We start from the raw sequence: 22,626 nt of genomic DNA, 5'->3' as shown, positions 1-22,626 counted from the left end.
ATTAGAGGTCTACACGGAGGACCCGAGACCCGAGGACCCGGGACCCGACCTGGGATCCGTACGGGTTCGGGTCTCTATTTTAAATGGTCAGCCGGGTCCGGGTCGGGTCCCAATCTATTACCTCGGGTCCCGGGTCTGTTTAACATTGTGTGTAATACCAGAGTCGATCGGACTCGGAGAACACCCGGCCGTTATCAGAGTCAGTCAGCGCTGTGCGTGTGTTGTTTTGTAACTTTCAACTTGTAAAATTAGGATGAGAAAAGTGTTAGTCGTAATTTGAAATAAGGTGAAAAAAAACAAAAAAAAACACGAGCGACGTCATCAGAAGCAGGGTGGGTGGAGGTCATGCACACACACGGTGATAATGGATACCTTCATGAGTGATGTGAGTTATTATTGATTTTTTTTTTTTATAATATTATGAATGAACCGTCTTGTTGTTATATCTAAAATTTTTGCTCCGACAGTATTCTCGTAGCTTCGTATAATTGCGGTTGAACCCCTGATGTCACATGGATTATTTTACCGATCTCCTTGCTACATTTCTGGACTTGGGAACATTTCAGTTGCGTTTCTGTCTATGCAGGGTCAGACAGATCTCAGGTTCCATCCAAAACATCTTAATTTGTGTTCCGAAGATGAACGAAGGTCTTACGGGTTTGTATGTGTCCGTATAACAGCAAAGCCAGGAGAGTGTCCACCCCAATCATCTGAAAGAAGATTGTGTACCAGTTCCTGTAAGAGCGACTCTAACTGTCCCAACAATGAGAAGTGCTGCAGCAATGGATGTGGACGTTACTGTACAGCTCCATATACAGGTATTTGTGTTATATTGTTTTGGTCAGTTGTTGATGATGATGATAATGATGATGATATTATTATTATTATTATTATTATAATTTTGCCTTTTGTTCTTCTCGTATGTAGGTTTGAATTCATTGAGACTTATTGCTAAACCCCTGATTTACAAATGCAGGAACTGCGCTCCCTGGCCTCCCCTAATGATCCTCTTGTTTAAGCAGTAAAATGTTACAAAACTTTTTAATTTAAGTGAATGGAAATGTTCAGCATTCAGTGATGGTGTCTGTATAACAGCAAAGCCAGGACGGTGTCCACCCCAATCATCTGGAAGAAGATTATGTACCAGTTCCTGTAAGAGTGACTCTAACTGTCCCAACAATGAGAAGTGCTGCAGCAATGGATGTGGACGTTACTGTACAGCTCCATATACAGGTATTTGTGTTATATTGTTTTGGTCAGTTGTTGATGATGATGATAATGATGATGATATTATTATTATTATTATTATTTAAATTTTGCCTTTTGTTCTCGTCTAAAGTAGGTTTGAATTCATCCCTTAGGATAGTTTTAAACACAATGACTTTACAAAATAAAGAGAAAAAATACTTTGAATATAGTTCACTCTGTAGGTAAAACTTGCTATTAATGCTTTGAGTGTTTCGTGCTGTATATTGAGGTGGCATACTGTCTATATGCACAAACTAAAGCTGACTATCTGTGTCCATGCAGTGAAGCCGGGTCAATGTCCCAAACTGAAGAACATTCCACTGTGTGCTGAAAGCTGTTTCCATGATGGCCAGTGTCCTACCACACAGAAATGTTGCCCAACCACCAGTGGCCGTGCATGCAGTGAACCACGTGGTCAGGGAAATGGCCAGGGAAGTGGCCAGGGAAGAAGCCAGGTAAGAGGCCAGGGAAACGGCCAGGGAAGCGGTTATGGTCAGGGGAGCAGTTAGGGAAGTGGTCAGGGAAACGGCCAGGGAAGCGGTTATGGTCAGGGAAGCGGTCAGGGAAGCGGCCAGGGAAATGGCCAGGGGAGCGGCCAGGGAAGCGGTCAGGGAAATGGTCATGGAAGCGGTCAGGGGAGCGGTCATGGAAGTGGTCAGGGGAGCGGTTATGGTCAAGGAAGCGGTCAGGGGAGCGGTTATGGTCAGGGAAGCGGTCAGGGGAACGGTTATGGTCAGTGAAGTGGTCAGGGTCAGGGAAGCGGTTATGGTCAAGGAAGCGGTTATGGCTAGGGAAGCGGCCAGGGAAGCGGTCAGGGAAATGGCCAGGGGAGCGGCCAGGGAAATGGTCAGGGAAGCGGTCAGGGAAATGGTCAGAGAAGCGGTCAGGGAAGCGGCCAGGGAAATGGCCAGGGGAGCGGCCAGGGGAACTGCCAGGGAAGCGGTCAGGGAAATGGCCAGGGAAGCGGTCAGAGGAGCGGTTATGGTCAGGGGAGCGGTCAGGGTCAGGGAAGCGGTTATGGTCAAGGAAGCGGTCATGGTCAGGGGAGCGGTTATGGTCAGGGAAGCGGTCAGGGAAGCGGTTATGGTCAAGGAAGCGGTCATGGTCAGGGGAGCGGTTATGGTCAGGGAAGCGGTCAGGGGAGCGGTTATGGTCAGGGAAGCGGTTATGATCAGGGAAGCGGTCAAGGTCAGGGATGTGGTCATTGAAACGGTCATGGGAATTTTGCATAACACCTACTGGAGATCTTTTCAATTCAGTGCTTTATTCATATGGCATGTTTTCACAGTTTGACGTAATGTAAATGTTTAGAGAGCTTAATTCATTATAACGGAACTTTGTGAGATCACGATGAACGAAGATGAGTGACGCTTGTGATAAAGGGAGTGCGCTTTGCGTACTTTCTAGGGTATAATCCATTCAGAATTTGTATGAAACTTTTGTTTTTCGGACACACAGCCTACACCCTGCAAAGTTTTGGGAATGACATCCGCATATTTATAACATATAACATCAAATATATGTGAAAGCAGCCTCAGTGATTTAATTCTGGAGCCGGTCCTGGCCAAACCTCGACAGCGCGCGACCCGAGCAAGATCTAATTCGCGGACCAAAAGTGTGTGTAAACTTTATTGAGATCGAGACATATCAACCAGTCATTTAATTTAATTTCCAGTAACGGACGGTAGAAAGTTCAGCAATGAATGAATGGTATGCGACTTATGACAGAATATATAATTTATTTTTTCCTCGCCGTGTCTCGCCATTGGTAACAACGATTCAAAACAGACACATTTCAAGTGACACGGGAAAAAGACACGGAAAACAGTGAACATCAGAAAAGCAGCGTGCACATTTCTGGTTAAAAATGAAAGGCCATCAACTGAAAAACAGGAAGCATCGCCATTCAAGTCAGCAGCAAGATTAAAATCTCCACAGTTTACTAAACGGTGGCAATAAACCGCATAAACACATTTCATTACACCAAATACACAAAATAATGTTCTTTTTAGCAGCATCATATGACCCCTTTAAGTTATTCTTGACTGTGTTGTATTGGCTGCTTTGATGCATTGTTATACGGTAGGGCATTGTTTTAATGCTTACATCCGGAAAAAAAATATTTTGCTTTTTTTATTTTATTTATTTATTTTTTTCTTGCCCCCCCTGACTCAAGAATCAAATGTCGCCCATGGTCCTTGTGTTACCTTAAGTCAGTCATTGTTTGGTGTTAGTTTCTTGTCCCTGTTCTTCTAGTTCTCTGTGTTCCTTGTTGTTGTTTCCTTTGGACTATTAATAAACCACTTTGCACGTAGATCCTCATTTTCTTCTGCATTTCTTGTTCCCCACACGACAACCACTAGGCCTATGTAGGCAAAAAAAAAAAAGTTTCTCCATTGAAGGCCATTTACTGTAATTAGGTGAAATCAATGTTTTTGCAAGCAACATATACATTTGAAAAAAGATGTGTGCTTCCGGGGCTGGAAGCACTGCCATTGCAGTGAATGGGATGCTAACAGACAACTTCTTCAGGTATTTTAGACCTCCTTTGTTTAATCCAACAATTTAAGCACACTTGAAATAATGGCATGAAAAATGTGTTTCATTTTCATTAACAAGTTCAGTAATGGGTGACTCTAGGCAGCAGAGCAGTGCAAGCTCACTTTCTTGGTGTACTTACCACCACAGAAACAATGGCAAATAGTTTTTTGAAGAGAATGCCTCATAAATAATGACTGCTGCACACTATTCTCTCCAGCAACCTAGTTGATCCTGCCTGTAAGACAACACAACATGTCAGAGATACAACATGTCACTTGGTCGCTGAGTACTTGGGAGGAACAATAATGTACAATCCCATGAGTTTGTTACACTGTAGTACACTTGTAGAGTCTTTCATACCATTTGTGAACATCACACCTGGTCTGCTTTTGAAAATCTGTGCAGCTGCATGGTATTCCTCAGGTTTGGCAGCTGTAACCTGATGCTACAAGCATTTTTTCCTTTAGCTGATTACAACTGTTCTTAAGCCTATGCTACTCTACAATGACATCTCTACTCATATTGTTTTTGTCCATTTTCCATTGTTTCTACAAAAGAACTTAAGAAACAATTATATGTTTTATATAGCATTATAAACAGTTTAACATGCATTTATTCTTAATATAATTTCAGACCAAGGAAATCACAAACAGAAAATTCAGAGCATTGATAGCTTAGAGGCTAAACATTTCATTCAGATCTACAGGGAAAACATCAAGTTTGTTAAAAATTAAAAATAAAACGGTTAAAGTATCTAAATTGAGTTCATGATGATTTATGATACCTTTGAAGTATCTAGTACAATCACAAGTGAATTTCTGCATAATTTAAATGCTGTGGGAGTTATTTTACCTGCCTGTTCACTTTCAACCTGACTTTCAAATTTCTGTCATTAAGTTTAGTCAGATTTATTTGCCCAGTGGGTTTATAGGCTGAGGGGTAAGCAGTTTAATATGTTACTTTTCTCATTGGATAAAACCGATTACATCTAAGTTAATCTAATCAATGCATTCTATGAGTGAAAGAACAGAGATAAAAACTAGAGGCCCGCATTGTATTAAATCTAATGAACTTTGCATGAAAAGTGTTTGTTGTACTGTCATCCTACCACATGTACAGATACCACCTCTATGAATGATCTGCTCTGGAGGGGGCAATCCTGAGATCTGTTGATTTCATAATCAAATGAATATCTCAGACAGGGCTTCACATAATAAAATTTAAATACCTGGCAGTTTGATGTAAATCTTGACACATTCAGTAGATGAAACAGGTTTATCATGTCTGGGGAGGGTTCTGTATGATCTGATAACAATCAAGTTTACTACAAAGGGTTGAAATGGTTTCATTTGGTTTCATCAAAGCCACCATGCAAAACCTCAATGACCGTCTGGCCTCCTACCTGGAGAAGGTGCGCTCCCTCGAGAAGGCCAATGCTGATTTTGAGCTAAAGATTCGCCAGTTCCTGGACAGCAAGGCCACTCCTGCTGCTCGTTACTACAGCGCCTATTATGCTACTATCAGTGACCTCCAGGCCAAGGTATGTGACTTAACTAGGCTTTCTGACAGGATGCGCGTTAAATATCGCATGCGATTTATCGTGCAGCCCTACTATTGAACATATTAGTCAAGTCAATCTTTAAACTACCTTTAGACAAAAGTTAACCAATTGTGAATTTACCATCATTCTTCTTTTGCATAACATATATTCAAACAGTGTAAAACACAAGTATTCATAAAAGAGAGATCTAAAATGTACCTTTGATGCATTTCTTTCCAAGCCCCTGAAGATTCAGCATGCCACTGGTGTAAATGGAGGCATCTACTTGAGCATTGACAATGTCAAGCTGGCTGTAGATGACTTCAGGGTCAAGTAAGTCTGCAACTTAAAGGCTTGCACTATGAAAAAAACACAAATTTTTATAAAGGATCCAAAACATTTACAATGGATTCATTTTTGTGCAGATATGAGAATGAGCTGAACATGAGGCAGTCTGTAGAGGCAGACATTGCTGGCCTGAGGAGGGTGCTGGATGAGCTGACAATGGCCAGATCTGATCTGGAGTTGCAGATTGAGGGTCTAAGAGAAGAGCTGATCTTCCTCAAGAAGAACCACGAGGAGGTAAGTTGGTGCTTGATTGATAGTCTTCAATAAACCCGTTATTCTTCCTGATGAGGGACATGCTCAGTGGTTTGTTATTGCGTCTTTAGGAACTCTTGGCAGCGCGCGCACAGATGAGCGGACAAGTCAACGTAGAGGTTGACGCGGCACCACAGGAAGACCTGACAAAGATCATGGCTGAAATCCGTGAGCACTACGAGGTAGTTGCTGCCAAGAACCGCAAAGATCTTGAGGCCTGGTTCCAGGCTAAGGTAAAATGAGAATTAGTCTGTAAAATTTGCAAGATTGCAATAATCAAAACCAACAAAAGACTTACCTGACTGCTTTCTGATGGATTTCCTCTCACAGAGCGAAGCCCTCAACAAAGAAGTCGCTGTGAGCACAGAAACTCTCCAAACATCCAGATCAGAAATAACAGAGCTTAAATGCACACTTCAAAGTCTTGAAATTGGGCTACAGTCACAACTCAGTATGGTAAGCAAGCAGATGTGAATCTTGTAAAGTTTGGTCATCACACTGCATAGAACACAAAATAACTAAACTTTCCCCAACAGAAAGCGTCACTGGAAGGCACTTTGGCAGACACACAGGCCCGCTACGCTGCCATGTTGTCCGGCTACCAGTTCCAGGTAACCAGCCTGGAAGAGCAGCTGATGCAGCTTTGTACCGATCTGATATCAGATGCTTTTGGACATCAAGACCAGACTGGAGATGGAGATTGCAGAGTACAGAAGACTTCTGGAAGGAGAGGCTACAAGGTGAGACACAACTACAACAAAATCTTTTAAGAACAGTACGTAAATTAAACATTAACTTTCTAATTTTTAAGTGGCCATTATTTAATAATCTTTGTATTCTGCCTCTGCAGTGTCTCAACCACAAGCAAAACCTTGACTACATGGTAACTATTGTGGAAGAGGTGGTGGACGGCAAAGTGGTCAGCTCATCCTCCCAGTCTACAAGCCAGACCGTGTCTTAAAACCACCCTTGAGCAAAATCTATCTACAAAAGAGTGATGAAAAGCCAATAAAGTGGTCTAACTGTGCATTTTTGTGTATGTCTTGTTTTGATGTCATTTGCACTTTGCATAAAATCAGCTCCTATTTTGGCAAGTATAAAAAAGTCTTATGAAAACCAATAATTAGCTAGCATTATAAAACTACTATTTTTGTTCATAAACAGGGTAACACAACTTACTCAAGTATTGCAAATATTGGTATAAATCATTAAAATAAGAAAAAAATAAGGTTACACTGCATGCATTTAATGGTTTTCGGTTTTTCAAAATTAATGAATGTTTTCAGTAGTTCTGAAGGCCATTGACTTATTGGATTACTGTTTATTAGGATATTTTATTAAGTAATTTGAACAAGCCCCAATCAACAGATTATTTTATTCAGTTCAAACTTAGTGTTTATTCTAATGGACATCACTTTTCTTTTCTCTGATGTTTCTTATAATAACATGAATAATCATTTGACTGTTTTAAAGATAATATAAACTTAATATAAACTTAGATGGTCTTAAGACAGCCTCACAAAACTTACCAAATAGATAGTTGATTTTTAATAACTTTTCAAATAATGAATTTGATGATAAATGTCTCAAAGGAAGTGAGACTTATCTCAAATTGTAGTTTGTGACAATCTTATTTTACTCATTTTAGGTAATGTATTGTGACTACTTTTTAGATTACTTTTCTAACTTGTTTTAAACCTACCAATAAATGTATCATACTGATATAAAAAAAGCCAAGGTTAAGGAAATATATTCCATTATTTGATATCAACATCATTAAGTGCATTAAACATTACATTACACCAGGTTTCCCTAACTGGGGTTAATGTAAGAACGGCAGTGGGTTTGTGAGTTTTTAAAAAAAAACTAATAATTAATTCAGTCATAAGTATATAAAAAATTTTTATAACAAAGCAATCAAAATAAAACACCTGAACACTAAAAAACAGACATATTTTATTTTTTACCTGCATGTCAATGTGACTATTAACTGACACCAGAGAACTGTGAACATGCAAATGCCTTGTTAAATTATTAAAATATTAACTTCCTCAGGGATATTTCAAGTAAATATTTTATGCCAAAGGGATTTGGCTGACAAAAATGTTTCAGAATCCCTGCATTAAATGAACAAACATTAATAAACATGAAAACAGCAAAGACATTACACGTCTTAAGTCTTCCAGGTTTGAAATATTTTTGTTCAGCCCTCCAGAACTAACAATTATTAAAGGTTACTGGATATGATGAAGACATTTCACAGCTACTCATCATCACCAATGTTTAGTAACTTGCATAATTATTTGTTTCATACATGGGCTAATTGCTTGAGGGCCAAATTCAGAAGCGTGGATTGCAAAATTACTTACATGGCATTAACATTTTATATTGGGAATTTAGTCAAATCTAAATGGTCTGACACAGTAAGATTTTTGGAAAGGAAAATTTTAAAGAGAAAAAAAGAAGTATTAAGGAGAATCAATAAATAATAAATAATTCACTGCCATTTTATGAATAGCATGTAATCATGTAATCCATAAGTAATTGTAATCTCATTATAAACATTTTAAAATGTAATATAATCCAGAGCACTCAATTTTTGGAATCTGATTACGTAATCCAGATTACATATAATCAGTTACTACCCAGCACTGTTCTTACTTCTAAGTTTCTCTGATCCTCACCAAATTAAATCAGGTAATCAACAGACCAAGGTCAGGATGGAAAAAATATGAATGAATATTAACATTTGTATGAAGTGTATTTAAAACTGTTTGCCTATAAAAGCACCAAAGGTATGTGAGCAATACTACTAAATTGACATAGGCTGGTAAATGTTGCAGGGTCAAACCTTAAAGGGTCATCACCTGTGTGGCCCTGAGCAAAGGACATAACCTTTAGCTCTAGGCCAGCACCAACAATACCTATTTTCAAACTTTTCCTTATTAAAAACCTGATTCAACAATGTGCCTCCAGAAACAGGTTTGAGAAACACTGCTCTGGGTGACTGTCCCTGCAGCAAGTGTAGTGCCATAAAATACATTTTGTTGCATGACCACATACTTACCGGGAGGGACACAACAAAGTTTCTGGACATTGCCTCCTGTACCTTCAACTTAATATGGGTCAGAATTAATTAAAACTGAAGGCAAAATCTAAAAATCATCACTCAAGAATTAGCTCTAACTACAAATGTTAGGAATTTACATAATAAATTCATATATTTTTTAGAATGAAACAACATTAGATATAAATATTCACTGTGTTAAGCTCTACAGTATTACATTCACTCCACACTCGAAATATTTAAAAGTTGCACAACACAACTTTGTTGCACACAAAAATAAAACTTTCTATTTGCAACAAGCCTGATTATCATTAGCAGGTCATCCGAAACCCCTTCAGACAAGCTAAACCTACTTTTAATCGCTTGGTGTTTAATATAGCTCATTTTGATGCAACAGTAGGGACATTAGGCAACAACTGCATTGTTTAAATTCACAATCTGTAAAAAATAATTCATATAAAAACATATGCAAACTAGGTAATGGATTTGTAATCAATGCCAAGAACTGGTGATTTATATTATTATACATACATAAAGCTTGTACAAATGTGGTCTTCCAAAGTGAGTATTTTTTGTGTCACCAGCTAACATGTGTAGTGGAAAACTGCTTTTCAATTTAGAAAAAACAATATTTTTTTACCCCCAAATTAAAAATTGGCCTATTATGAACCACTGGAATAAAGAAAGACACCTATGTAGAGAATAGAACATAACAAAGAATAATAAAATGTATGTGTCCAGCACAATATATATATATATATATATATATATATTGTAGGCTTTAAGTAAGCATTTAATTTTATTTGTGTTTAACAATAGAAAGGTCAACTACGCATATTGTAGGGTCCAGTTTAGCTATGGTTTACTGAATATATTCAATTAAATATATTATTCCATTTTTACTTAACAGACTGATAGGATATGACGGCCAATATACTATGAATTCCTAATTCAAACATTAAAATTTAATTAAAGTAGAAAGAAATGAGTAAATTAAACAAAACTGTTAGCTCAAAAAATACATCTCCGTCAATCCGTGGCTTCATGCTTAGAGCAAAATGTAAGGAATTATTGAGGAATTTAAGTGAAACTCTAAAACGCTAACATACCATGCAGACCTGTCTTCAGCCACGCCTGCTGCCTTAGGGAATGGGGCAAGGGTTTTATGGTCCACCCCCTTTGTCCACATAAAAGGAACAGGGGTCGTCTTCTCCTCACTCATCCGCTCTCTCATTCTCCAGCCAGAGTTGAGGACGACAACAAGCCTTCTTCAAAATGATGACTTCTTCTTCCAGCCGCACCTACATGTCTTCAGGAATTTCTTCCCACTTTGGTGGAGGAGCCGGTCGTGTCACAGCCATGCGTGCTGGTAGTGTGTATGGGGGAGCAGGAGGAACCGGGGTCCGTATCTCCAGTACCTCTGCTTCTCGTTCCTTCTCTGCTGGAGGAGGTGGTGCTGGTTTCGGTGGTGGTGCTGGTTTTGGTGGTGGTACTGGCTTCAACCTGTCTGATGCTGTTGATGTGTCTGCAAACGAGAAAGCCACCATGCAAAACCTCAATGACCGTCTGGCCTCCTACCTGGAGAAGGTGCACTCCCTTGAGAAGGCCAATGATGATCTTGAGCTGAAGATTCGCCAGTTCCTGGACAGCAAGACGGCCCCCTCTGCTCGTGACTACAGTGCCTATTATGCTACTATCAGTGACCTCCAGGCCAAGGTACGTGACTTACCTATAAAACATGAGAGTAAAGTCAATCATTAAACTACCTTTAGACAAAAATGAACCAATTCTATATATCCCATGGTTCCCCATTTGCAAAGCATAAAGCATATATTCAAAGCATTTAATGAACACTGAATTTCTCAATTACTGCAAGAGTGATCTAAATTTGACCCTTTTTCATTTATTTATTATGTGCCAATATCCCTCAATATCCTATGGTTCCTCATGTGCAGAGAATGTGAAAAACACTGGATTTCTCAGGAATGCAATTTGACTCTTTTTTTTCAATCTGTGCCCCTGAAGATTCAGCATGCCACTGGTGTAAACGGAGGCATCTACTTGAGCATTGACAATGCCAAGCTGGCTGCAGATGACTTCAGGGTCAAGTAAGTAACTAGCAACATAAACAAACAGCATTTTCAACATCTGCAAAAGGTCTAAAGCATTTAAATGAGTTTATTTTTTGTGCAGATATGAGAATGAGCTGAGCATGAGGCAGTCTGTAGAGGCAGACATTGCTGGCCTGAGGAGGGTGCTGGATGAGCTGACAATGGCCAGATCTGACCTTGAGATGCAGATTGAGGGTCTAAAAGAAGAGCTGATCTTCCTCAAGAAGAACCACGAGGAGGTAAGTTGGTGGTGGGTTCACACTCAGTAGTTCCTCTTGAAATGTATGTGAGGCAAATGCTCAGTGGTTTTTATTGCATCTTTAGGAACTCTTGGCAGCACGTGTCCAGGTGAGCGGACAAGTCAATGTAGAGGTAGACGCGGCACCACAGGAAGACCTGACAAAGATCATGGCTGAAATCCGTGAACACTACGAGGCAGTTGCTGCCAAGAACCGCAAAGATCTTGAGGCCTGGTTCCAGGCTAAGGTAATGTTTTTTTTTTGTTTTTTTTAAAAGGGCAATGTTTTAATGAAAATCAACAAAAGGTCTGACTGCTTTGCTGTCTCTCATAGAGTGAAGCAGTCAACAAGGAAGTTGCAGTGAGCACAGAAACCCTTCAAACATCCCGATCTGAAATCACAGAGGTTAAACGCACACTCCAGAGTCTTGAAATCGAGCTACAGTCCCAACTCAGCATGGTAAGCAGGCAGAGATGAATCTTGTAAATTTTGGTCATCACACTGCATAGAACACAGAATAACTAAGCTTTCCCCAACAGAAAGCATCACTGGAAGGCACTTTGGCAGACACACAGGCCTGCTACGCTGCCATGTTGTCCGACTACCAGTTCCAGGTAACCAGCCTGGAAGAGCAGCTGGTGCAGCTTCGTGCCGATCTGGAGCGCCAAGGGCAAGAGTACAGGATGCTTCTGGACATCAAGACCAGACTGGAGATGGAGATTGCAGAGTACAGAAGACTTCTGGATGGAGAGGCTACAAGGTGAGACACAACTAGAATAAAAATCTCTTAATAACAACATTTAGACAGTAGTGTCACCGTTTTTCAATAAGCAGTGGTGGTTTATTATAATAAACAAAATTAAAGTGAGATGGATATCTGTCTGGCATTTCCATAGAGTAATATTATTTGTTTGTACCTCTGCAGTGTCTCAACCTCAAGCTCAAGTACATCCTCGACTACACGCAAAGTGGTAACCATTGTGGAAGAGGTGGTGGATGGCAAAGTTGTCAGCTCATCCTCCCAGTCTAAAAGCGAGACTGTGTCAAAAACATCCTAACTCAGAGTGATGAAATCAATAAACTGCACTAACTGTGCACAAACTATGCATTTCGAGTGTCTGTCTTATTTTCGTCTGTTTTGTTGTCATATTTTATGGCACAATGTAAAAATGTATGCAAAAGATTTTAAATGGGGAAAAAAATAGATCTGCTTGTATTAGCCTAGTTGTGGTAAAAATGGAATGACAGCTAACTAAAAGGCAAAATTACATCACTGTTCTCAAGATGACTTTAAAGGGTAAGGGGTAATCCAGTTGACAGCTGGTGATTTCAAAATCTACTGAAAGAAGATGACATGTTGGGATTTGAGACCTATTGCACATCAAACAAAAACTAATCCACTGGACTAACAAGTTCTATAGTTGTTAAAGCTTTAAGAAAATGTGAAGAACTAAGTTGTTACAAAGGGAATGTTTTCACACCCCTGGCACCAAGAGTGCTAGGACCAAGACTCTAAATAAATAAATCAAATAATAAATTTTAAAAGTAATAAAAAAAAATACAAAATGCAGGCATGACATCCGTCAGTAATAGCCGAAAGTATTAAATATTATAGCAAGTAAACATTCAAGCAGGCCGATTGTGAATGCCACAATGTACAATTAGCTCATGCACAAATTCGATTTAAAGTAAATGTTTTGGAAATATTATAACTTTAACTAGTAGAAGTATTGTTATGACTAATGTAGTACATCTGGGTGAAAGAGACTATCCTTTTAACATACTTGGATTAATATAACATTTTGTTTTTACGTAAGTAGTCAAACTCGAAAGGATATCTCTACAACAATCTTTAGATTAAAACCATTAGCTTCAGTGAGTCAAGCTAATCCCATTAAACATTTCTACTCAAGGCATTTTAACGTGATTAATATTATGATACTTCCATAACTTGCCATAAACATTACGTGATATAATTTGTGGCTAAACAAAACATTTATTTATTTGTCGAGATATAATTCAAGTGTATTACCCATAAACTGTATAAAAACAGGTCTTACCTCGCTGAAAACTCTCCCTCAGAAATACGCGCCATTCCTGTCCGGCGCGCGCGCTCTTGTGGTCGAGTAAGTAAATCGACGCTTCCTATGTTCCAGACCAAGAACCAGCCTTTTTTTTTTTTTTTTTTTTTAAACAAAGATTTGACATACATTTCGCTAAACTGCTCTAAAACGGATAATTATGGGATTTAGACACGCGAATTTTGAGTTTAGGCGAGTCGTTTGCAGAGGTCTGTTAACAAAAATACTTTTTGTATTTTTTTGTATTACATGTATTTGTACTACTGAGATTAAGCCATCTTGTAAATTTTAGGCTATACAAGCTTGGATTTTCTTGGATTTACGAAAAACGTGATTAGACAAGTACCATTGTTTTAGACTCTGAATTACTTTAAAATTGTAAACTTTCTGATTATTGGTAGTAGGCTATAGCATAGTGTAGGCCTACATTGGTTGTTGGAAACAATAAAGAGTGCATTATGGCTATACAACAGTGAACCATATTTGGGGAATTAATTTAATCACTCAGAATTCAGACAACACTATAATGTTGTATACACTATAATAGTGTATAATGCACTATACATGGAACATGGACCTTCTGAACAGAGTTTATGACTTGTTGAACATAAGCAAAATAGGGAGTGGTCAGACACTGTAAATTCCTGCAGCTCAAGTGGGCTGAACTCTACATTTTGAAACTTGGTGACACTTTCTATGCCAATTAATGAATATGAAATTGAGTATAAATATTAAGAATGATGTCAAGTCAAGTCAAGTCACCTTTATTTATATAGCGCTTTTAACAATACAGATTGTGTCAAAGCAACTGAACAGCATTAATTAGGAAAATAGTGTGTCAATAATGCAAGAATCCCTTGTCGCCGACAGAGAGAGATAAACTATACATGTGGCAAGCGGTGCAAACAACAATAGCAGGAGAAAAAGCCATTACTCACCGTGATTGATGAATGATTCTTACTTACCACAGTTGTTTGATGAACTTGTGAAAAAAAAAACGGAGCGAAAGAAAAAAGCAATAGGCACGAATGGAAACACTAATGACAAGCTAACGAATGCAGATGCGCTGCACTCGCGGTTTTAGAATAAAAGCGAACGATCAAATTAATCAGATTAGGTTGATAGATAATATCAGAAATATGGTGGGAATTAAGTTATATTTTATCACTTTAAACAACAGAGAGTAATAGAGATTTTACAGAAAAACAGAGCTACACGAAGCTACAATCACAAACCAGCAGCACTGCAAACAGGAAGCAGGAATAACACTGATGTATTAATTTCTTTTCAGTATTATATTTACTGAATAATCTGAAATTGAGTTTTAAAATTTGGGTACACTGTATAATTAATCAAATTCCATTCAAATATTTTTATTATATTAAACATCCATTTTCCAAACTGCCTGTTCTCTGCAGGGATTCTGTAGTCTCTTCCAGCATATTGGGCTGCAGATGGAGCAAACACCCCCAGATGGATGGCCAATCCATCACAAGAAACACACATTTATATTACACTTAGTTATTATAATTATTAAATATAATTATTAGCCTAATTTTAAAAGTTTTTTAAAGTAAGATTTGTACAAAAAACACTGATGTCAAATTTAACAGTATGAGAAGTAATAAAATGTATCATGAATCTCTTGATAATACAGAGATCTGTTCTTCAGCTCAACAGCCTAAGGGACAAATTTAATGTTAAGCTGAACTTGGTGGGAAACATTCTGCTGCTCTGTGTAGTGCATGCACAAACATGAGATGTTTCAAACTAGAATCCACTCTTTACAGTTACAATTGTTATATCATATGTTGCTTTAGGTGAATCTTAAATTGACAGTGAGATCAGCATACCTCCATGTAGGTTCATATCTTGTTTAATTACATATTTTTTGTTGCAGAAAAGCTTGCTTCTTCCAACACATCTACATCACTTTTATATGATGCAACTGGTGTTCAAATTCTGCATTGATTTTTTTGTGCCCCAGATTTGAAAAGTAATATATTGAAATGAGTGAATCATTAGAGTTAGTTATCGGCCTATAAAAGTGATATTGAATATTTAAGGTTTTTAGAGCATGAGGGGCTTTACTACAGTAAAACCAGCAGTGAAAAACAAGCAACCTCCATAAAAGTTTGAACATGTACAGAGCTGCTTTTATCTGGGGAAAGGTTTACGGGGGGAATGTGAGCGTCTATCTTGCTCACTTGAGGGTAAGATCAATCAACCAATCTTACTTCTCAGCGTCACCTTTCACTTCAGGTGATTTAAGCTGACAGAATTCCTTGCTGTCAGCAAAGTTTTTGATGAGAATAAGGTCAGCGCGTCCTTCTTTGTCAGCTACCAGCATATATAAGGACCCTGAGTTGCTCTACTGTACTCACTCTCCAGCCAGAGCAGAGTAAGACCACAAACCACCGTCCACATGGCTACCACCTTCTCCAGCGGCAGCTTCATTTCCAGCAGGTCCTCAATGGGCTCCTCACGCTTCTCTTCTTCAGGTGGAGGAAGTGGCCGCATCAGCGCCATGAGGGCTGGCAGCGTGTATGGAGGCGCAGGAGGTTCAGGGGTCCGTATCTCCAGTGCCTCTCGCTCCATGGCCTCAGCAGGCTCAGGAAGCGGCTTTGGCTTTGGAGGTGGATTTGGTGCTGGAGGAGGCGCTGGTGGAGGATTCGGCGGGGGATTTGGTGGTGCTGCAGCTGGAGGAGGATTCGGCGTCGGTGGAGGAGCGGATGACAGCATCATTGGCAACGAGAAGTTCACCATGCAGAATCTCAACGACCGTCTGGCTGCTTACCTGGAGAAGGTCCGCTCCCTTGAAAAGGCCAATGCTGACCTCGAGCTGAAGATATGCCAATTTCTTGAAACCAGAATCTCTCCTACTGGCACTGCTCGTAACCACTCTGCCTTCGAAGCTACTATAGGTGACCTCCAGGCTAAAGTAGGTCTAGCTTGATACTTTGTGGTTAATGCTGTAAGGAAATTGCATAACCTAATAATCTTCATTACCATAAAAAAGTTCACATTTTTTGCAGATCCAGAGCGCCATGCAGGAAAAGAACACAGTCCACCTCAGCATTGACAATGCCAGCTTGACTGCAGATGACTTCAGAATGAAGTAATATTTGTTTCATTTTTCATTACATTTGTATAGAATAATTGCTGTGGAAGTGTACAGAAATTATAGAAAAACGACAAAAAATTTTGGGTAATGTGATATGCTATACACATTTTTAAATTATGTTAAAGATGAAAGTAATGTTAACAATCCATTAGTCACACCAAATGACCTTTTAAAGAGACAGTTCACCCCAAAATGAAAATTCAGTCATCATTTACTCAACCTTCACTTGTTCCAAATCTTGTGTTCTGCTGAACACAAAATAACATATTTCAAATTCAAATTGGTAAGATATTTTTAAGAATGTTGATAACCAAACAGTTGCATGTAGCCATTGATCTCCGTATTATGGAAAAAAATACTGTGGAAGTGAATGACTACCATCAACTCTTTGGTTGTCAACATTCTTAAAAATATCTTCTTCAACTAGTAATGAACTTCTAAAACTAGTAGAATGGGGAAAATAGCCAGTCACAGCAACAAAATTCTTGATGTTGATAAAAGACAGTTCTTTTGTATAATGTTGCTTTCTATTGGACAGATATGAGAACGAGCTGGCAATGCGTCAGTCTGTGGAGGCAGACATTGCAGGGTTAAAGACTGTGCTTAGCGAGCTCAATATGAGTCATAAAGACCTCAACCTGCAGATCGAAGGGCTCACTGAGGAGCTGGTCTACATGAAGAAGAATCATGAGGAGGTAGTAAATCATTGCAAAACCTTTAAGAAAGTGTAAAACACAAGATTATGCTAAGAATTGCTAAACATTTTAGACAAGAGGTCAGGTCACACAGGTGTTTTATAGCTTTAAGCTCTAGATGTCACTGTTTTCTAACATATTTCAATTCCATGACACTTGAAGGCAAGAATGAACAGGTGATGAGAAGATATTTGAAAATCATATATGATGTATCTTCAGGACCTCTTGACCTCACGCGATCAGATGAGTGGACAGGTCAATGTGGAGGTTGATGCAGCACCACAGGAAGACCTGACCAAAATTCTAGCGGAGATGCGTGAGCACTACGAGACTGTCGTATCCAAGAGCCGGAGAGACCTTGAAGGCTGGTTCCAGCAGAAGGTTGGTTCAGTCCAGAACTTGATTCTTTGATAACAAACACTCATAAAGACATATGCAGTCTAGGAGCCCACCTCAAAAATGTTGGAAATAAAATAACAATAGTTCATGAAAGAAAGGCAAAACATCTACCGAATTAAAACAAGTTAGAAAATGATTGATCAGTTCTTGCAAAGATGATTTGTGTTTTTTATAGAGAAGTAGTATGTACGTCCCTTAAGTCTAGAAACATTGGCACAGCTAACCCTATGTTGGGCTTATGCATGTATTAATTTAAACGATCGTTTTAAAACACTTCTTTTGCAGTCCGAGACCTTGAAACAAGAGGTTGCAACAAGCACAGAGACCTTGCAGACTTCGAAAACTGAGGTCAACACAATGAAGAGCACAGTACAGTCACTGGAGATTGAGCTTCAGTCTCTCCTTGCCATGGTTAGTATGTGTAGACAAAATGTACAGCCCCAAAACTATTTGGACACAAGTGACACTAACAGTATTTGTTTAAATAGAAATCTTTTGTAACATTATAAATGTCTTTACTGTCAATTTTTATCAATTTAATGCATCCTTGCTGAAGTGTTCATTTGTTTAAAACAAATCTTACTGAACCCAAACGTCTGGGCAGTAGTGTTGATAAAAATAAACATTTCTTTATTGGCATTGATGGCTCCAATTATAAATCTCTAACATCTATGAAACCTTTCCATTCCACAAAATGGACAAAGGTTCTTTATATTATTAAAATGTCCTTCACACGAAGAAAAAAAAATGGTTCTTTTAAATTCTGTTCACTTAAAGGTTCTTTGGGATATCAAAAATGTTTTTTAATGGCATTGCCGTGAAAACGCCCTTGGGAACCTTTATTTTTAAATGAGAATAGTTAGTTTGGGGTTCTGTAGAAGTTTGTGGTTTAAAGCTTGAAAGACGCTACAAATTGAGCTTTACAGGTTTAATTGGTTGGGTATTTTTATTTCCAAACAGCCTCACAATCTCTGGCTCTGGCTCCAGCTCCTCCTCCAGCTCGATCACTACCACCAAAACAGCAGTGATCACTGTGGTGGAAGAGGTGTTTGATGGTGGGACGGTGGTTTCTTCCTCTTCAACATCCCTTGTTAAGTGAAGCCCACCAGACTCGTGTTGGTTGGAGAACAGACCTTTAGCTCCGCTCATGCTGTCAGAATATGGTGGTCGTCTTTGAGCATTTACAACAATAAAACTGATGTCAAAGACAAAATGTGAGTGGTTATGTCATCTATTGTATATGGATGCAATTTAGAGATGTTTCAGTTTAAGTGACCAGAGATCCCAAAAGGGTATATTAACATTGGCATAATAAAAGAACAGTTCACCCAAGAACAAAAATTTACTACAACTCCAAGCAAGAAGTAGATGAATTTGTTTCTTCATCGAAACAGATTTGGAGAAATTTAGCATTACATCACTTGTTGACCAATGGATGGGTGCCGTCAGAATGAGAGTCCAAACAGCTGATAAAAACACCACAAAAATCCACATGTAACTTACACGACTCCAGTCCATCAATTAACATCTTGTGAAGCGAACAGCTGCATGTTTGTAAGAAACAAATCTATCATTAATACGTTTTAACTTTAAACTGTTGCTTCCAGTAAAATTTCTCTATCCATATTGCTTTCTCCAGTGAAAAGGTTTTGTCTTGTCTGATTCAGGAGAGAAATATGCAGATCAAGCACCATTTACAAGTGAAAACAGTCCAAAACAGTTTTGTCGGTGGATTCTGATGTGAGAGGACAGGCAGGACTTTTTTACTGGAGGGTGACTGAAGAATTGTTATGGATTATGGACTCATATTTTGGCCAGAAGAGACATTTAAATTAAAAAATGCCCTAAAGATGGATTTGTTTCTTACAAACATGTAGCTTTCACTTCACAAGATATTAATTGCTGGACTGGAATCAGGTGGATTACTTGTGGATTATTGCGATGTTTTTATCAGCTGTTTGGACTCATTCTGACGGCACCCATTCACTGCAGAGGATCCATTGGTGAGCAAGTGATGTACTGCTAAATTTCTCAAGATCTCTTCCAAAGAACAAACAAACACATTTACACCTTGGATGGCCCGAGGGTGAGTACATTTTCAGCAAATTTTCATTTGGGGAATTCCTTTAACTTGGTACCAATGCATCATTAAACATGTCCAATCCCAATCCGACCACATCCTCAATTAAATCCAGGTGAGAAACATTTACATTAAATTAAGTGTGTAATGTTTTCAAATGACTGCTGACTGTCTTTACTTTGTCCAATAGTTTTAATCCACACACAGCAGACAAACAACATTATGAACTAGGTTAGCTAAACCACAGAGATATGTATCAGAACGTGAACTATGTAAACTAGTTACAAAAGACGGCAAGAAACTTGCAAAGATGACAGAACCTGCTGAATAAATAAATATGAATGTGAATGAACGAAAAACAATGGTAATGAGAGTAAACATTCATTTTTATGTGGGAATGACAAATCTCACATATATGTGTTTTGACGATCCACCCAAGGAGTATAAATCCATTTCTCCTGTAGGAGACCTCCAAAAATCTGCCAAGGATAAACATCAACTATAATATTTACATTTACATTTAGTCATTTAGCAGACGCTTTTATCCAAAGCGACTTACAAATGAGGACAATAAAAGCAGTCAAAACTAACAGAAGAGCAAAAATATATAAGTGCAAATGACAAGTCTCGGTTAGCCTGGGGAGGAGGAGGACAAAGGAGAGAGGAAAATGTTTTAAAGAGCATATTTAATATAATGAAATATTTGATTTATACGTTGCTTGCAAAACATTTCATTACAATACACAGCTACTTCTGAATGGCCATCTATAGAGAAATATGCCTTTTGTCCACAGAATGCACTACATCCAAACTTGACTATGCTAACCAGTCAAACTTTGACTCCTTGTGTCAACTAGTTAATCCAGCATCAAACCACCAACAACCAGCATGGTTTATAGATGTATTTATAGATGCATTTATGCACGCCTTTTTGGAATTGTCTTTCATATAATTTCATTTAATATAATTTAAAATGACTTATTGTTTTTTAAAATGTCTTTTTAAAAATGTTTTCCAGTTCAATCACATAAAAACTACTAAAACAAGCTACAATTATTGAGTAGATATTTTGCAAGTGCATTACGTAATTTTTTAAGAATATAAATGAGTTACAAACAGAAAAATAAGATTAAAATTAAATTAAAAAATAAGAAATTATCAATACATAAAACACAAGACAAGATAAGATATTGGATAATGTAGCATAGGGTCAGTATAGGGTCATTGTGTAAAATGAAAAAGCAGTTAGCATTGCACAATCTTGACAAATTACTTTCTGCTATGTTGCAAAAGTACCTAAAAGGTCAAACTGGAATGAAAGATATTTCACTTACTACTAAAATAACAAAAGGCAAACAAACAAATCTAGTTCCTGTGTAAATCTGTTCATAAACCTCACCTTTCCATCATAATGCTGCTGTACATACGGAAACCGCAAATGTCAAACGCATCAACAGCAGAAGTGTTTTCAGCCCAGCCCAGCCCAGCCAAGCCCATAAAAGAAACGTGGTCTAGTCAGTAAGCAGAATTAATTTCTGTGGTAACACGCCTGTGGAGTGTTGAAATGAAAGGTCTGTTGAAAATAATTGTTACTAATGGAAACAAGTCTTTAAACTCTCTAGGACTCTCTAGTTTCTAGGATGAAAACCGCTGTGCTGCAGGGTTCTCTACACAGAATTTGTTTCTAAATTTTTTTAGCCTGAATTTCAACAACCTTTGCATCTTTAAACAATGACAAAATAACTAAGAAAAAGTCAACAAAACACCATAATGCATAATAATTGATCCAAAAGAAGGGGAGAAAGTGTCTATGGTGAAATAAACCATTTTTTGGATTGCAAAACCATCATGTGTTACTATTTATCTTCTTTCAACGTAAATTAAATAAATAATATAAAAATGAATAAAATAAATAGTTTTCCAGTAAATTGATCTAACATCTTAAAAACAAGACGCATTTACTTTTGAGAAAAAAATAGGCCTAATACAATACAGTAAAAACAGTAATATTATTATATATTATTAAAATTTTAAATAACAGCTTTTTATTTTGATATTTTAAAATGCAATTAATTTCTGTGATGCAATGCATCTTTACTCCAGTCTTCAGTGTCACATGATCCTTCAGAAATCATTCTAATCTGCTGATTTGTGCTTATTATCTATATATAATAAGCTATAATTGATATATTATATCAGTGATCTTTTTATTTTTTCAGAGTGTTTGTACTGCCATTAATGTGCACGAAAGTCAAACAGAAGCTGGAAGATTTGCTAACAGTGTCTTTTACCCTACATTTCACCTTAGGTGTGACCTTTAAGGTCGCTGGAATCGTTCCAGCGAATGCAGTGAGATGACATGCATGGAATTCCAGGCTTTCTGTCTTATATTCAAATTCACTCTATAAAAGAAGCTGGCATTCTCCTTCCGTCATTTACTGACTTGCCAGAGCAGACGCAGACAGAAAGTCTTGGTCAACATGGCTTCCACCTACTCCACCCGCAGCAGCTACATGTCCTCCAGCGGCTCCACGCGTATATCCACGTCTAGCGTGGGAAGCAGCCGCATGAGCACCGCGAGGGCCGGGAGCGTGTACGCCGGCGCAGGAGGTTCAGGGGTCCGCATCTCCAAGGCCACTTACTCTGTTGGAGGTTTCAGCGCGTCAGGATCTGCAGACAACAGCATCGTTGGCAATGAGAAACTCACCATGCAGAGCCTCAATGACCGCCTGGCTGCTTACCTGGTCAAAGTGCGCTCACTGGAGAAGGCCAACGCTGATCTGGAGCTGAAGATCCGCCAGTTCCTAGATGGCAAAGCCTCCCCTGTTGCTCGTGACTACAGTGCTTACTTTGTCACCATACAGGATCTTCAGGCTAAGGTATTTTATGTTTTTTGAAAGA

General features: G+C 38.5%; 3 protein-coding genes, 1 long non-coding RNA gene and 1 pseudogene across 7 annotated transcripts in view; 4 read left to right on the top strand and 1 right to left on the bottom strand.

The window, feature by feature from the left end:
* Positions 1 to 15,424, top strand: part of LOC107727717 (keratin-associated protein 6-2-like) — a 16,418-nt gene extending 994 nt beyond the window's left edge. The window contains exons 2-6 of one of the 4 annotated variants that reach the window (XM_016537669.1): positions 1,096 to 1,233; positions 1,531 to 1,740; positions 2,203 to 2,310; positions 2,341 to 2,535; positions 15,415 to 15,424. In XM_016537669.1, the coding sequence (XP_016393155.1) occupies positions 1,096 to 1,233; positions 1,531 to 1,740; positions 2,203 to 2,310; positions 2,341 to 2,456 (572 nt within the window). In that variant the 3' untranslated portion in view covers positions 2,457 to 2,535; positions 15,415 to 15,424. Of the gene's footprint in view, positions 1 to 1,095; positions 1,234 to 1,530; positions 1,741 to 1,997; positions 2,017 to 2,183; positions 2,536 to 15,414 lie in introns of all 4 variants that reach the window. The other 3 variants (XM_016537667.1, XM_016537668.1, XM_016537666.1) reach the window with 3 other exon arrangements.
* On the bottom strand, positions 3,378 to 4,314 carry LOC107727718 (uncharacterized). Its single transcript, XR_001638390.1, has 2 exons — positions 3,929 to 4,314; positions 3,378 to 3,613 (listed from the first exon to the last, which is right to left on the bottom strand). It is a non-coding gene; the product is annotated as an uncharacterized LOC107727718 (long non-coding RNA).
* On the top strand, positions 4,947 to 6,905 carry LOC107727711 (keratin, type I cytoskeletal 13-like; annotated as a pseudogene).
* LOC107727710 (keratin, type I cytoskeletal 13-like) lies at positions 10,257 to 12,404 on the top strand. Its single transcript, XM_016537662.1, has 7 exons — positions 10,257 to 10,712; positions 11,022 to 11,104; positions 11,190 to 11,346; positions 11,432 to 11,593; positions 11,680 to 11,805; positions 11,886 to 12,106; positions 12,272 to 12,404. The coding sequence occupies exons 1-7, from the start codon at positions 10,272 to 10,274 to the stop codon at positions 12,402 to 12,404; spliced, it is 1,323 nt and encodes a 440-aa protein (XP_016393148.1). The 5' UTR covers positions 10,257 to 10,271.
* Positions 15,425 to 15,754: 330 nt separating the features above from the next.
* LOC107727709 (keratin, type I cytoskeletal 13-like) lies at positions 15,755 to 18,858 on the top strand. Its single transcript, XM_016537661.1, has 7 exons — positions 15,755 to 16,368; positions 16,463 to 16,545; positions 17,090 to 17,246; positions 17,466 to 17,627; positions 17,931 to 18,056; positions 18,524 to 18,525; positions 18,606 to 18,858. Exons 1-7 carry the CDS (start codon positions 15,853 to 15,855, stop codon positions 18,742 to 18,744), a joined length of 1,185 nt encoding a protein of 394 aa, XP_016393147.1. The 5' UTR covers positions 15,755 to 15,852; the 3' UTR covers positions 18,745 to 18,858.
* Positions 18,859 to 22,626: the final 3,768 nt, after the last annotated feature.

Source organism: Sinocyclocheilus rhinocerous, unplaced genomic scaffold (assembly GCF_001515625.1).
Source record: "Sinocyclocheilus rhinocerous isolate Xijiao unplaced genomic scaffold, SAMN03320098_v1.1 scaffold1028, whole genome shotgun sequence".
Lineage (NCBI taxonomy): Eukaryota > Metazoa > Chordata > Actinopteri > Cypriniformes > Cyprinidae > Sinocyclocheilus > Sinocyclocheilus rhinocerous.
The sequence above is the reverse complement of the archived record's forward strand: the minus strand, read 5'-3'. Positions and strand labels throughout refer to the sequence as shown.